Here is a 13,150-nt window from a genome sequence, read left to right as displayed (position 1 = left end):
ATAAACTCAAGAAAGAAACACGAACGTAATTGAATTCTTATAATTTGTTTGCAGACCTGGGAGGATTAATTTCGAATTACATACAATGTTAATGGATCCCCTTCCGCAAATTGATGATTTTCCAGTTCCTGTGTTTCCTTGATGACCATAGTTGTGTTTTCTTCTTCTGCAATGACAAGAAAAGTGCATGCTCCAATTTTCCTTAATGACCATAATGTTGCTAAAATCAATGTATGATTAGCATATCTTGCAAGCATTTTTTTCTACACCAAACAGTTACTACATGGTAAGAAACTCGATGAATCTTCCTACTAATTTTGAAAATCGATGCATCTTCCTACTAAATTTTTCTGTCTATAATAGAAGTATTTGCTATACATGTACCAAAAAGATGTTCATTGTACTGAAAGCATGAGATTATAAGCTTGCAGAGTTTAAATTAGATCATTGTAAAATGTCAACAAAGACTGGACTTTGAAGTTAACAGCATATGATGCATAGTCAGCCTGGTTTATAGTCTAATATACTTTGTCAATCACATTTATATCTAAAAGAGTTTATTGTAAACTCTGTGTTCATATTCTAGAAATTGTTTTAGGTGGCTTTCATTTGTCTGTGTAGAAAAGGATGAGTACAAATTTAGCTCATCTCCTTTCCGTCTGGAGAAAACAAACAGGTTTAGTTTTCACCCCCCAATTTCCAGGACATTGCAAACTTTTTCCCAACTGCTAATTTCAAACCTTTAATCACCACCATCTTACTCTTTCTTACAGCACTATCGCCATTTAGATCATCGTTTCCTGTTGTAGTTATGTCTAAACTTGATACATCCACAGCAGTATCATCAACTTCAAGAGCAAATGTATCTTTAACTCCCTTCAATCCCAATACAGTAACTTTCTCAATAATCCAACCTTTATCTGATGCAAACTTGGGCTCCTGAACATTTGACCACACTTTAACCTTTCCTTGGCTTACAGTTGCATAAAACTCTACATGTGTTGAAAAACCATTTCCAAGTTTCATTTCTGGCAGCTCATCTTCATCAAGAAACAGATTTCCTGTGGCTTTACCTTCAGTAGCCCCTGCAGGGAAGGTCACCACAAGACTGAATGGAGTCATCCTAGCCTCTTTGGATATCATTCCGCCTTGTTGCATTGGGATAATGGCATTCTGGTAGACATGGAGATTGATAACATGCAATGGAGCATCGAGTGATACGTATTGGCCTTTTTCTGAGACGATGGCTTCTGACATATCAAACATATTGTACCAAGTACCTGGAGGGAAAAGTGCATCAACCTTGGTTTTATTTGGCTCAAGAACCGGTGAGATCATAAGGCTACTTCCTATCAGGAACTGTGTGCTGATTCCATAACACATGGTATAGTCCGGAAATGAGAAGAACAAAGGGCGTGCAATTGGAGCTCCACTGATATGTGCCTCATATGTCAATGTGTACAAATATGGGAGGAGTTTATACCTCATTCCTAGTGCATTTCGAGCAGATTCTGCAACCGATTCCCATTGATAAAGCTCTTGTCTAGGAGAATAGTAATTTGCATGATCTCTTGAAAAAGGATAAAAAGCACCAACTTCAATCCAACGGTTGCAAAGCTCTTCGGTGGGTGCAGGATAAAAACCACATATATCTGATCCTACCATGGGAACCCCAAATATTCCAAAATTTAACACAGTTGAAATTGAATAGCGGAGATCTTCCCATGTACCCTTATTGTCACCAGTCCAGTGAGCAGCATAATGGCCAGATCCAACAAAAGTGGAGCGCGTTAATATGAATGGACGCTTTCCTTGTAAACCTTCAAGAGCCTTGTGAGTCGCAATAGCTTGAGAGAATCCATAAATACTATGAGCATCATACTCCCGAACTCCATTGTAGTGTGTGGCACTAGTTGCAATAGTTTTAAATCCAATTGTTTCCCCCATTCCAGAAGCATTTATCTTGTAAGGTGGATTATCCCATCTTGTGTCTGTGATGTTCTTGCAGTCTAAACAACAATCCCAACCCGGCCCAGTTACTGAGGGACACTTTATACCTTCAGGTATTGTACACAATCCCGAGCAGAAATTTGATGCTTCATTCATGTCAATCCAAAGGCCATCTACAGGGACAAGCTCGTGGAACCGTTTAATTTCATCACCCCACCATGAAACAGTTTTGGGGTTTAGAAAGTCTGGAAAGTACACAGCTCCTGGCCATACTTGGGCTAGATAAGGCTTGCCATGATATTTTATGAAGACATCATCGGCCATGCCTCTCTGGTAAACACCATAAGTAGAATTGACATTAATACCTGGATCAATGAGAACAATGTACTTCATGCCCTGGGAATGTATTTTATCCAAAAATGCTACTAGTTTTTCATGAGGGTAAGCAATGGGATTAAGGGTAAAGTCTTTGTGGAAATCCATATGATCGTCGTCATTCCAGATCACATCAAGTGGGATTTGAGCCTTCTTATAGTTATCAACAACGTCTTCAACTACGGACAGGTTATGGTAGCCCCATCTGCATTGGTGAAATCCTGCATTGCCAGAATACATAAGAGTCTGTAGTCAGTTGTTATGTACTAGCTACCACGTTTTTAGAAGCAAAATCATATTTATGATGCCAAGCTGCACAACAATCAAGTATAGATGAAAGTCTGATAAAACAACGCATTCTGCTCATGGTTGTTACTACTTTGTAGCAGAATCCATAAATTAGACAATGAGAAGACATGTAATCTTTTTGAATTTACCATGTATCATTTTACAGAAGAAACACTAATTAAAGGATGCTTAATTGAGAAAACTGTGAACCCTACTAAACAAGCACTTTGTAAGTCAAAGATTATGAACCTACTCAACAAGGTAAAGGTATAACCATTTGGCATTTTGATATAAATGTAGTCAGGACTTGAACTATTAAAACCTTAACTCATTTTGATTGGATAACACTTCAATTAATAGCATTGGGGATGATCACAGTCTGCAATCGATTGCATTAGGGGAGATCACAGTCCAGCTCGGTTTAGATCAAATAATCAGACTTGGTAGGCCTTTTTTTATCCTTGGATAAATTACGTTGTAGGACTAGGATCTTATTGCATTTGTAAACTACCTATTGTAATGTAGGTGGATGAAAAGCTAATGTTAAACATATGTCAGTAAACATCTTCAAACACCCTCTGTACTCCTAGTAGTAGAAGGGATAAGGTTTCGTTACCTATTACTCTCCATATTGCTTACTCTCAAGAAGTTGGACACAATCTGTATGCTTGATTTTGTCATGAAGATATATGCTATTGTTAAAACTATAATAACAAATATATCTACTCAAAATGGAATGTCAATGAATTAACCATTATTGATTATACTGGTGTTGACTAATACACTGTCCTCAACCATTCTATGTTCATATGGCAAATGACCTGAGAAACTTAACATAAGGAAACTTGTAATGCAGCAATAGAATTGATAAAAAATCTACAGGAAAGGCAAATCAAGAAGACTTGCACTAAGGTTTTGGTCAGTTATTATTCAATTAAGTTGTCAGGTGAAGTAATATTTACCTACATTAAAAAAATAGTATTATACAATTATCTCATTTGATCATTTCAATATTTTATCGAGAATCTTTTTATCGGATAACTTAATTATCCCTGGTATAATTTTAGTTTATAGTTTTCACGCAAATCTGCAATATTATATATGTAATATGCACAAAGAACAGAGAATACAGACATTCAGATAGCAACACAGACAGACAGACAAACAAAGATTCTTTGCAACAAAAACTATTTACCTAATGACCAGTAAGGCATTGCAGCAGGTCTACCAACAAACTCAGTATACTGATCCACTACATCAAGCGGTGTTGGGCCGGAAAAAAAGTAAAAGTCCAAAACACCCCCAATCACCTTATAAGTCAAAGAAGTCCCTGAATAAACCACATCCATTCCATTACTATTTAGTAACAAAACTGCATGGGCTTTAGCCTCACCACCCACATTTCTCAAGTCCATATACACGGGATGAGACCCGTAAAGATCAGTATTCAAATTAATCGCAGAAATATCAGTTGTATACAATGTGTAAGGCTCATTAGGACTCAGTTTTATTCCATGTGGCTGTGTATTTTCTCCCAGGCCATACAGGGAAGCATCTTTAGGCAATGTGGTCGAAATTTCGAGATACTGGTCTTTAAAAACAAGATTGCTGAATGAGGTTGATGAATTGAAAAGGGTTTGGCCATTTGATTTTCTTGTCACTGCAAAACTAAAGGGGTCTTGAGTGTAGCTGAAAATTAAGTCAGCTTTTGAAGTGTCTTGTGACAATATGGTAGGCTTTATTGACCTTGTAATGGTTTGTTTTAATATAGGTGGTTGAGCTCTTGGTAAAAGATTGTATGGAACTTCCCATCTTTGCTTCTTTGCATCAGTAATATGTACCCTTAATCTCCCATTTGTCTCATGCCTGAAAATTTACACTAAAATTAAGACAAATGAAGTAAGCTTATAATGTAACTACTTTAGTTCATTATAAAACCGAACTCTGTGCACAAGACCCCTCGTACATGAAAAAAAATCCCTTAATCTCCCATTTGTTTCATACCTGAAAAATTACACTAAAATTAAGACAAACCAAGTAACATTATAACGTAACTATTTTAATTCATTAAAAAACAAACTCTCTGCACAAGACTCCTCGCATAAATACACAATAAAATTATATAACAACCAATAACAAGCAGACACTTGACTCATGTCCTAGAATAGACATTTGTGAAGATACGCATCTATTGTGGTTAATAAGCTTGAATTAAGGAGAGATTTATGGACTTACTTAACAGAGAGTTTCAACAGAGAGATGTCAGGGCCATAGACATTGTTCTTTTCTTTGACTTGTAGATGACCCACAAGACCCCCATCAGGGGAGTCTTGAATGGAGATGAGACGGTAGCCATTACCTATTTTGGTAGTTGCTTCAGCACCATGGGTGTTGCAGCATAGTAATGCTGCTGTGAGAACAAGCAGAGAAACTAGAATATGAGAATAAACCATGATGTGTTGACAATAGAAGTGAACAAGCCTAAAGGCAGATGAAATATATACACACACTGTGGCAGAATCAGCCAATCAAGTCACCTCAGCTCTAGTCCCGACTGACTTTCGAAAAAATTAAAATAAAAATAAATGAATTTTAATTTTGACAAAAATTCAAAAACTCTTTAACAAATTTTCTTCCTTCTCAAAATTAAATGTTGCTTCTTCCCGAAACATTTAAAATTCTTGCTTCTACGCCAGGCGCTGGTTCACGACAAGCGATTGGCAAATCATCTCTTTGCGAATACTTTTTCCTAATAAGAACATTCTAAAACCAAATAATAAGCACGTATAGAGGGACATGATCCTCTCTAAATTCACATCAATTTCCAGTGTTACGACCCTTTCATCAGTTCACGTATTTTCCGATATTTAACTCATATGCAGAAAATTTTTGCAAACAAATGATTACCATGTACGTTTGTGACTTGTGAGGGACCAGAACCGATATTACAAAGAAACTTAGGATACCCGTGAGCCGTGATCATGTAGATGATGTTTTTCGTTTTAATCTCGTCAGCTCGTGCGATTCATGTGACTTGTGGTTGTCTTCTTGTTCTGGTCCCACATATCCTGCCTCTTTTCATCATACACCACCAAAGCTTAAATGAGTACAAATGACTCCATTATTTACAAGGTTGGTGCAACAAAAGTTGTGCTATTCGAAAGTTTGTCATGAATGTTACACAATTGGGTCTGTTTCATCTCTACAAGTTTCTGGATATTTTTTACAAGCTTCATCTGCAAATTTATTGATCAAATATTTCACGGAACTACTACAAAGTGCAACCTCGTTCCTCCGAAAATTGGTTACGGAGAAAGTAATATATGACATTCTTGTTATCTCGACGTGCACACTATTAGTTTTCCCGCATCGATTGTAAAAGTTTGTTAAGTTATAGTAATTTTTGTGAATTGAGAGAATATAATAGAAAATGATAGCAGGGTTCTAAAATTCGGGCAAGTACTCGGAAATTGAAGATGAACCGATTCGAATTTAGACGACACGGCTGTGAGTACTCAAAATATCGGCCGATGACTCATTTCTTGAGACGCAACAAATTTCCTGAGTTTTATAAGTTGCTTGATAGTGGTAGTAGGAAAAACATGTCTAATGGATTAATGCTCTGAGGTCCATACTTCTGTATCTTTTGTCCATGTAACATGCCTGTTAAAAGTGATAAAGATGAAAGTGGGATAATTGAGACCTCTTGATTGGTCTGGTCTCTATATGCAGTCATGCTATCATCACACTAATACTCTTCTTTCAATTCCACTAACATTTTTGGCAATGTGGTTGTTGTCCAGCAAGGAGCCAAGGACAATCCATCATTTACAAAGAAGATAAGAAAAACAAATAAAATAAGAACTAATTATCAGAGTAATGAGTAACGTTACATATCCCAAAAATAATTTAAAAATGTTCCTGAACAAACACATGGAATTGCTTTTTTTAAGAAATTCATATTTCATTTCATCAATGACAACTTAGCATTCGTAAACGTTTTTGGGAATTTTAACATTTCTCTTATATGATTTTCTATCATTATAACCTGCATATATATATTTTCTTACGAGTTATTGAAGAGTTAAATTAAATGTGGCATCATAAAAAACAATCGATAGTGTTACCGTGATCGCCCAAATGTAATGTTGTAAATCTCACTAACAAATATAGCAACATAGAGGCAAGTGTATAAAAAATTTAGCAAGTCCAGACCAAGACCACAGTCAACAAAACAAAGCATGCATGTAAACAAAATCAGTGACTGAAATAACGAAGAGAAAAGCGAAGATGTACCCGAAACCATAGCTTTCAACAGTGACTGAAAATAATAGTAGTGCACAGATACAAAACGCCAAGAAAAGAAGATCACAGCTGAGTCATCAGGCCTTGCTCGAAGCCCTGGCTGCTCTTGAAGAGAATATTGCCACTACCTGTTGCGTTTGGGATGCGTGCAATATCTCCCCCAGTATAAAACAGCTCGGAGTTTATGTTAACAGCAGCAACAAAACCTCCACCTCGACTAGCACCTCAGTCACCGGAAAACTAACTAACAGCACTTCGAACTTGTGTTTTTGGAAGAGAAATGCAGAGAGGGAGAAGAGAAGAGAATGTTGTGTGGTGTAAAAAATACATTCACTTTAGCCTCTATTTATAGGAGAGGAAAAGTGAAATTATTTCACACACTTAATGTATGAGTTAACTGCTCCATTAATAAATAAAATCAAAACTGATCAGATTTTGAATTTAAATTATTTGTAACAGTTTTTTCACTTAACACCCACACTATTATCAGATTTAAATTTTAATTCAGTATATCAGTTACAGATCAGATTATATATCTATGTCCAAGTTCAATGAATTAGACTAAGCCCACTAACAAAGTGACTTAGCTCAATTCAGTATCGAACCCAGCCCAACAATTATAATAATAATAATAATAATAATCCAATTTTAATTCTCAAATAAATAAAATCCTCGCCTAGGTCGTCTCGCGTACGCGAGACGCCGAGACATTCGCCCAAATCGCCCTTCGACCCGGTGCGGTGCGTAGCGTGGCGTGGCGTGGCCATTCGTAAACGATTTTGGGAATTTTAACATTTCTTTTATATATGATTTTCTATCATTATAACATGCACATATATATATTTTCTTACGAGTTATTAAAGAGTTAAATTAAATGTGACATCATAAAAAATAATCGATAGTGTTCGCGTGATCGCCCAAACATGTATCGAGCCCTTGTTCTGTTTTTATCAAATGTAATTTACTCTGAATTATTCAAATTCAAGAATCATATAAATTTCTAAATTATAAGTTATTGATCAAGAAAGATTTTAACTTTTTTCGACCCAAGAAAATTCATGCAAGGCCAAACAAGTGTAGAATTACTTCAGTAAAATAGATATAGATATAGGTGTTTGCATATATGAAATGAGTAAAATAAAAGACGTTGTAGAACCTGTGTTCTTATTTCTGCAAATGAGATAGATACAAACATAAATAGAAAACATGCATGCTAACTGATGGCTAGAAAATAGCGCTTAACTTCCTAAAACTTCTCTACTATCCTAACGTTTATTTTCCACGACTCTCCTACACTTTCTCAACTACGTGTAGACTAGTTCAAACAAATTACTTCTCCTAAATAATAATAATAACTACTAGTTTAGATTAATTAAATCAACATTCTCCCCTTAATCTAAACTACTAAGCCGCAGTCTGGAGATCACGAACACCAAGCAGCTGTCTCATCTTCTCGAACCGTGCTGTAGGTAGTGCCTTTATCAATACATCTGCCCGCTGCAAGTCTGTGCTCACATGTTTAACCACAATGTCACCATTCTCAACACACTCCCTTATAAAATGGTAATGAATGTCGATGTGCTTACTACGTCCATAGAAGACTGGGTTTTTGGCTAGGTTGATTGCACTCTTGTTGTCAATGTAGAGCACTACTGGTTCTATAAGTCACTTGACTCACCATAAGATAAAAAGATAAGGGGATAAAGGATCCCCCTGTCTAATACCCCGACTAGGATATATAGGACCAATTTCTCTCCTAGCATGAGTGATATTATATGACACTGAACATACAATTGAAGAATTAAATGAACCCACCAGTCATTGTATCACATTTTAGTCAACATAACTTTCAGATATGCCCACTTGATTCTGGCATAAGCTTTACTCATGTCAAGCTTAAGTGCCATATGACTCTCCCTTCCTCGTCTCTTCCGCTTCAAGTAATGCATGACTTCATAGGAAACCATGACATTATCATAGATAAGTCTCCCTGACATAAATGCACTCTGATTCTCCGACACCACCGAATCCAAAGTTTCCTTTAACCGATTAGATACAACCTTTGTGATAGTTTTAGCTAACACATTGCATAATGATATAGGTCATAAATCGCTAATAAACACTAGATAATTCTTTTTAGGAATCAATACAATATTTGTATCATTCAAACTATTGGATAACATACCATTACTGAAAAATTTCTGACCATGTCAACAATATCCTTACCAACAATTTTCCAATAATTTTGAAAAAATGCAGGTGTCATTCCATCCGGGCCTGGAGCCTTGTCCGGATTCATTTGGAACAGTGCTCTTTTCACCTCCTCTTCCTCAATTGGCTTTAAAAATTTAACATTCTGAGCATCTGTTATTATAGTAGGAATACACTCGATCACCTCCTTCCAGTCTGATTCTGTTGCACGAAACAGATCATTAAAACACCTTTCCATCAAAGTGTCTAAGCCAAATTCCCAGTCAACCCAATTTTCATATGTATCCTTGAGATTATGAATCTGATTATTCCTCTTACGATTACTAGCTAACTTATGAAAAAATCGGCTGTTCTGATCCCCAGCTTGTAACCACATCTGCTTAGACCTTTGGCGCCAGAAGATCTCTCGTTGATTCAAAATAGAGGCCAACTGTTTCTTTACTGCATCATATCTTTCCACAGACCCCCTATCACTGTTCCCTCGAAGTTGCTTCAAACTCTCCTTACATTCTTTAATCCTCCTACTAAAATTTCCAGTAATTTCTTTTCCCCACACTGACAACCTATCACTGCAAGCCTTCACCTTTTATTTCACACTAGCCACATTATTCTCATTCCAGCCATCTTTCACTAATTGCTCACACATACGCTCAGTCAACTATCAATCATGTTAAATAATATTTATTTCTAAAATATCTTACTGTATATCTACGATAATAAACGATATGTTTAAATGGGTTCCTTGTTTTTTAGTAATTTTAAGAGAATAATTTTTTTCTTATATCATGAATTTGGTTATACGTACCTTTTATCTTAGTAATTCAGTGAATTTGAAGAGATATTAATAAAATATAAGATGATGGTTTTTGTTCAACAACGAAATTTAACCATAAATTTAAAAGTAATTAAAAGTTATTAAAAATTCTTTTCTAAGCCCACTTTTTTTCATTAATTCATAAATCATTGTTTGTACAATGTTAAAGTTTTTGATTAATTCTTACTTTTTTATTACTCATTGATATTTTCTATGTAAATTTTTCCTAGTTTAAGGAAATATAAATAACAGTTGATTATTAAATAAATGAACTAATTTATATAATAAAAAATTATCACTTATATTTAAACAAAAAATAGAATAAATAAGAATAATATTTTCATGTAATTTAAAATAAAATCGGGAGGCTAAAATAGTCATATTATAGTTATATTATAATATTCAATCACTAATCTAATTAGTCAAGGTGTGACTCATATAAATATAAAAACGTTCTAGAGGGTAACATACAAGTTGCTCACTCTCGGCATCAAATATTTCTCTGTCCTAAATTCATAGTCGGGGTATCATCTCATACTAGAGACTTTGAAGGTTTCTTCCTAAATTCATAGTCCGGGTATCATCTCATACCAGATACTTTGAAGGGTAAGGTATTCGCCGCCCTAAACATTTCTTTGTCCTATTTTTATTTACATTTCTTCATCAATTGTTCCAAAACTCATATCTCAATTAATTTTACATTGAGTACTAATCAATTGATTTTTTAGTCAGATCCATCAATTTCCAGCATCACCATCAACAAGTAAGTTAGAATCCTAACATCAGTTTATACTTCATATCCGATTTTATTCATCATTAATCTATCATATCATTTATATTATTTTGATTATTTTCGATACCAATTATATATCATTGCATCATAAAAATATCATTATCAGTCAAGAACTTTGCTTCATTTTCAATTGTTGTCTATAATGAATTGTTATTATTTGATCATAAAATAAAATTGATTGAATTTTCAGGTAAACATGTTTAATTTGTTTATGTGTCTAAATTTACAATTTTTTTAAAAAATTACAAAAATTTGACTTCTACAATAATATGTTTTTTAATCTATATGCATTTGCACATGTATTCTTTTTTGATAATATACTCTTCAACTTTTATATGTTTACTTATCTTATAAAATTATCCATTTCAATTGAAATTATTTTTGGGGTATACTATAACAAATAATTTTAACATTATTGGGGCGGAGAATTAAGTAAATTAATTTCCTTTTCTTTTTTTTTGTAAAATACATTCTATTGTAATTATTAATGATCTATACAATTCTATTGATATCAAGACTATAATTATTGAAAAAAATCACTTTTAGTTACCGGTGGATGCACTATTTTACTTTTATTTGTTTGTTTGATTTTTTAAAAAAAATGTGGACAATATGTGTCATTAAAAATTTATTTTTCAAAAGTTACTTTAAAGAAAAAACAGAACAAGCATGTATATTTAATTTAAATATTTCTTTTATTTTTTAATGGATACAAAATCTTAAGAATTTTGATAAGCTAGTAGAATATATGCTAAAATTATAATATCTATCACACAGTGAACAACAGAGAAGTGGACTATGCTTGGGATCATGGCACAAAGCAAGAGAAGGGTACCAGAACCTATGCAGTGTGCAACTATTGCTCACACCCAGTGTCCGGCATTACAAGACTCAAATATCATTTAGCCAATGTTAAAGGAATTATCAAGATATGTCAAAGAGTGCCTCCAGCTGTAAAGGAAGGATTTAGAGACAATTTCATTGCAGATCCAAATGATCCCACACTCCTCATTCTGAAGAAGAACCAAAATAGGGTTCCAGTTCCCGAAAATAGGCCTAGTGATGAGGTAAGATCAAGCCTTGTGATTCTAAATATAGTTTGCTAAATAATATTTAACTAAAAAATTTAGTTGTATTTATATGTTTATAAGACTAAAGTAGATGCATTATTTTTAGGAGAATCAGCAGCAGGCTAGTTCTTCTCAGAGAGCACGTCCTAGGTGCTCAGGCAAAATGGAAATTCTTGAAGAAAGAGTGCGAAAATTGGAGGAAGCGATTGGGGAGCTGAAGGAGGAAAGGAAGAAGGTGAAGAAGGACGCAAACTGACGTCCTCCAGGCAAGCTGGTTGAATACAGGTTGATCAATGGCATATCCCTTCTTATTAGAAGCTGCCTGTAATAAAAAATTTCAGTTAATATATGTTATGTTTGAGTGTTTGAGAACCCTTTATTTCAACAATTGAAGAAACCTTTTAAGCTAATTTCTTAATTGAACCTAGCTCCTTTTCTTTTTTACTAAATTTTTTTATATGACCTCAATAGAATGAACTACCACCTTACAATAGATGGTTGTGCTACATATATTGCTCGTGAATTACATTCTTGGTTGATATTAATTTAAAATGAAGTGCTGATTCATTTCTTTGTATAGTATTAAGTTGAAATGTAGTGTCGAGACTCAGAGTTGACAGACACAAATATTTCAAAATTTAATAATTCAATGTAAAGTACTGGTTCTAAGGTTCACTTGAAATGATTAATGCATAATCACATGAAGGCCTACTTTGAGCTCTTCCTGTACCTCTTTGTGTAGTTTTGTAATTGTATATATTAATATGCTTGTGGCATAGTTATGTACAAGCTAGCACAAAGAAACTGGTTTTGCATATTAGTTCATGTCTAGTTTTGCAATTTGCTCTATATATGTTATATTAAGTGTATGTTATTTTTTTTGCTTAACTAATCAACGACACCAAAACTTGCTTTGGTTTACGAATGCATGCTGTTTATAAATATACATGCTTAAAGCATGTATATTAACACCAAAACTTGCTTTGGTTTACGAATGCATGCGGTTTATAAATATACATGCTTGAAGCATGTATATTAACACCTTTCATGATTGAAAGATTTAAGACTTATCCTTATTCAATGCGACACATGAGAAGTATTGGAAATCAATCTAGCAAGCTATGATCCCTGAACCTGTGGAAGTACAAACACAGGAACACCCATAAGGATCTTCTCAAGCTGCAACCATTCTTTCAAAGTCCTTAGAAGCTAGGCAACCAACCGCCTCATCTTCTCAAAAGGATGAGGTGAGTAGAAAGAAGAGAAAGGGGCAACCTTAACTGACTGAGAGTGGTGATGAGATAGCTAAAAAGAATCACCTTTCACTACGCCATAGATGGCCTC

The 13,150-nt window shown here is 34.5% G+C and overlaps 1 protein-coding gene across 1 annotated transcript; it reads right to left on the bottom strand.

Moving 5' to 3' along the window:
- Positions 1-415: 415 nt before the first annotated feature.
- On the bottom strand, positions 416-5,157 carry LOC141702595 (alpha-xylosidase 1-like). Its single transcript, XM_074506253.1, has 3 exons — positions 4,849-5,157; positions 3,809-4,479; positions 416-2,546 (listed from the first exon to the last, which is right to left on the bottom strand). The coding sequence occupies exons 1-3, from the start codon at positions 5,064-5,066 to the stop codon at positions 679-681; spliced, it is 2,757 nt and encodes a 918-aa protein (XP_074362354.1). The 5' UTR covers positions 5,067-5,157; the 3' UTR covers positions 416-678.
- Between the last annotated feature and the right edge of the window lie 7,993 nt (positions 5,158-13,150).

This window comes from Apium graveolens, unplaced genomic scaffold (genome assembly GCF_009905375.1).
Source record: "Apium graveolens cultivar Ventura unplaced genomic scaffold, ASM990537v1 ctg5308, whole genome shotgun sequence".
Lineage (NCBI taxonomy): Eukaryota > Viridiplantae > Streptophyta > Magnoliopsida > Apiales > Apiaceae > Apium > Apium graveolens.
Note: the sequence above shows the minus strand (reverse complement) of the source record. Positions and strands in the feature narration are given on the sequence as shown.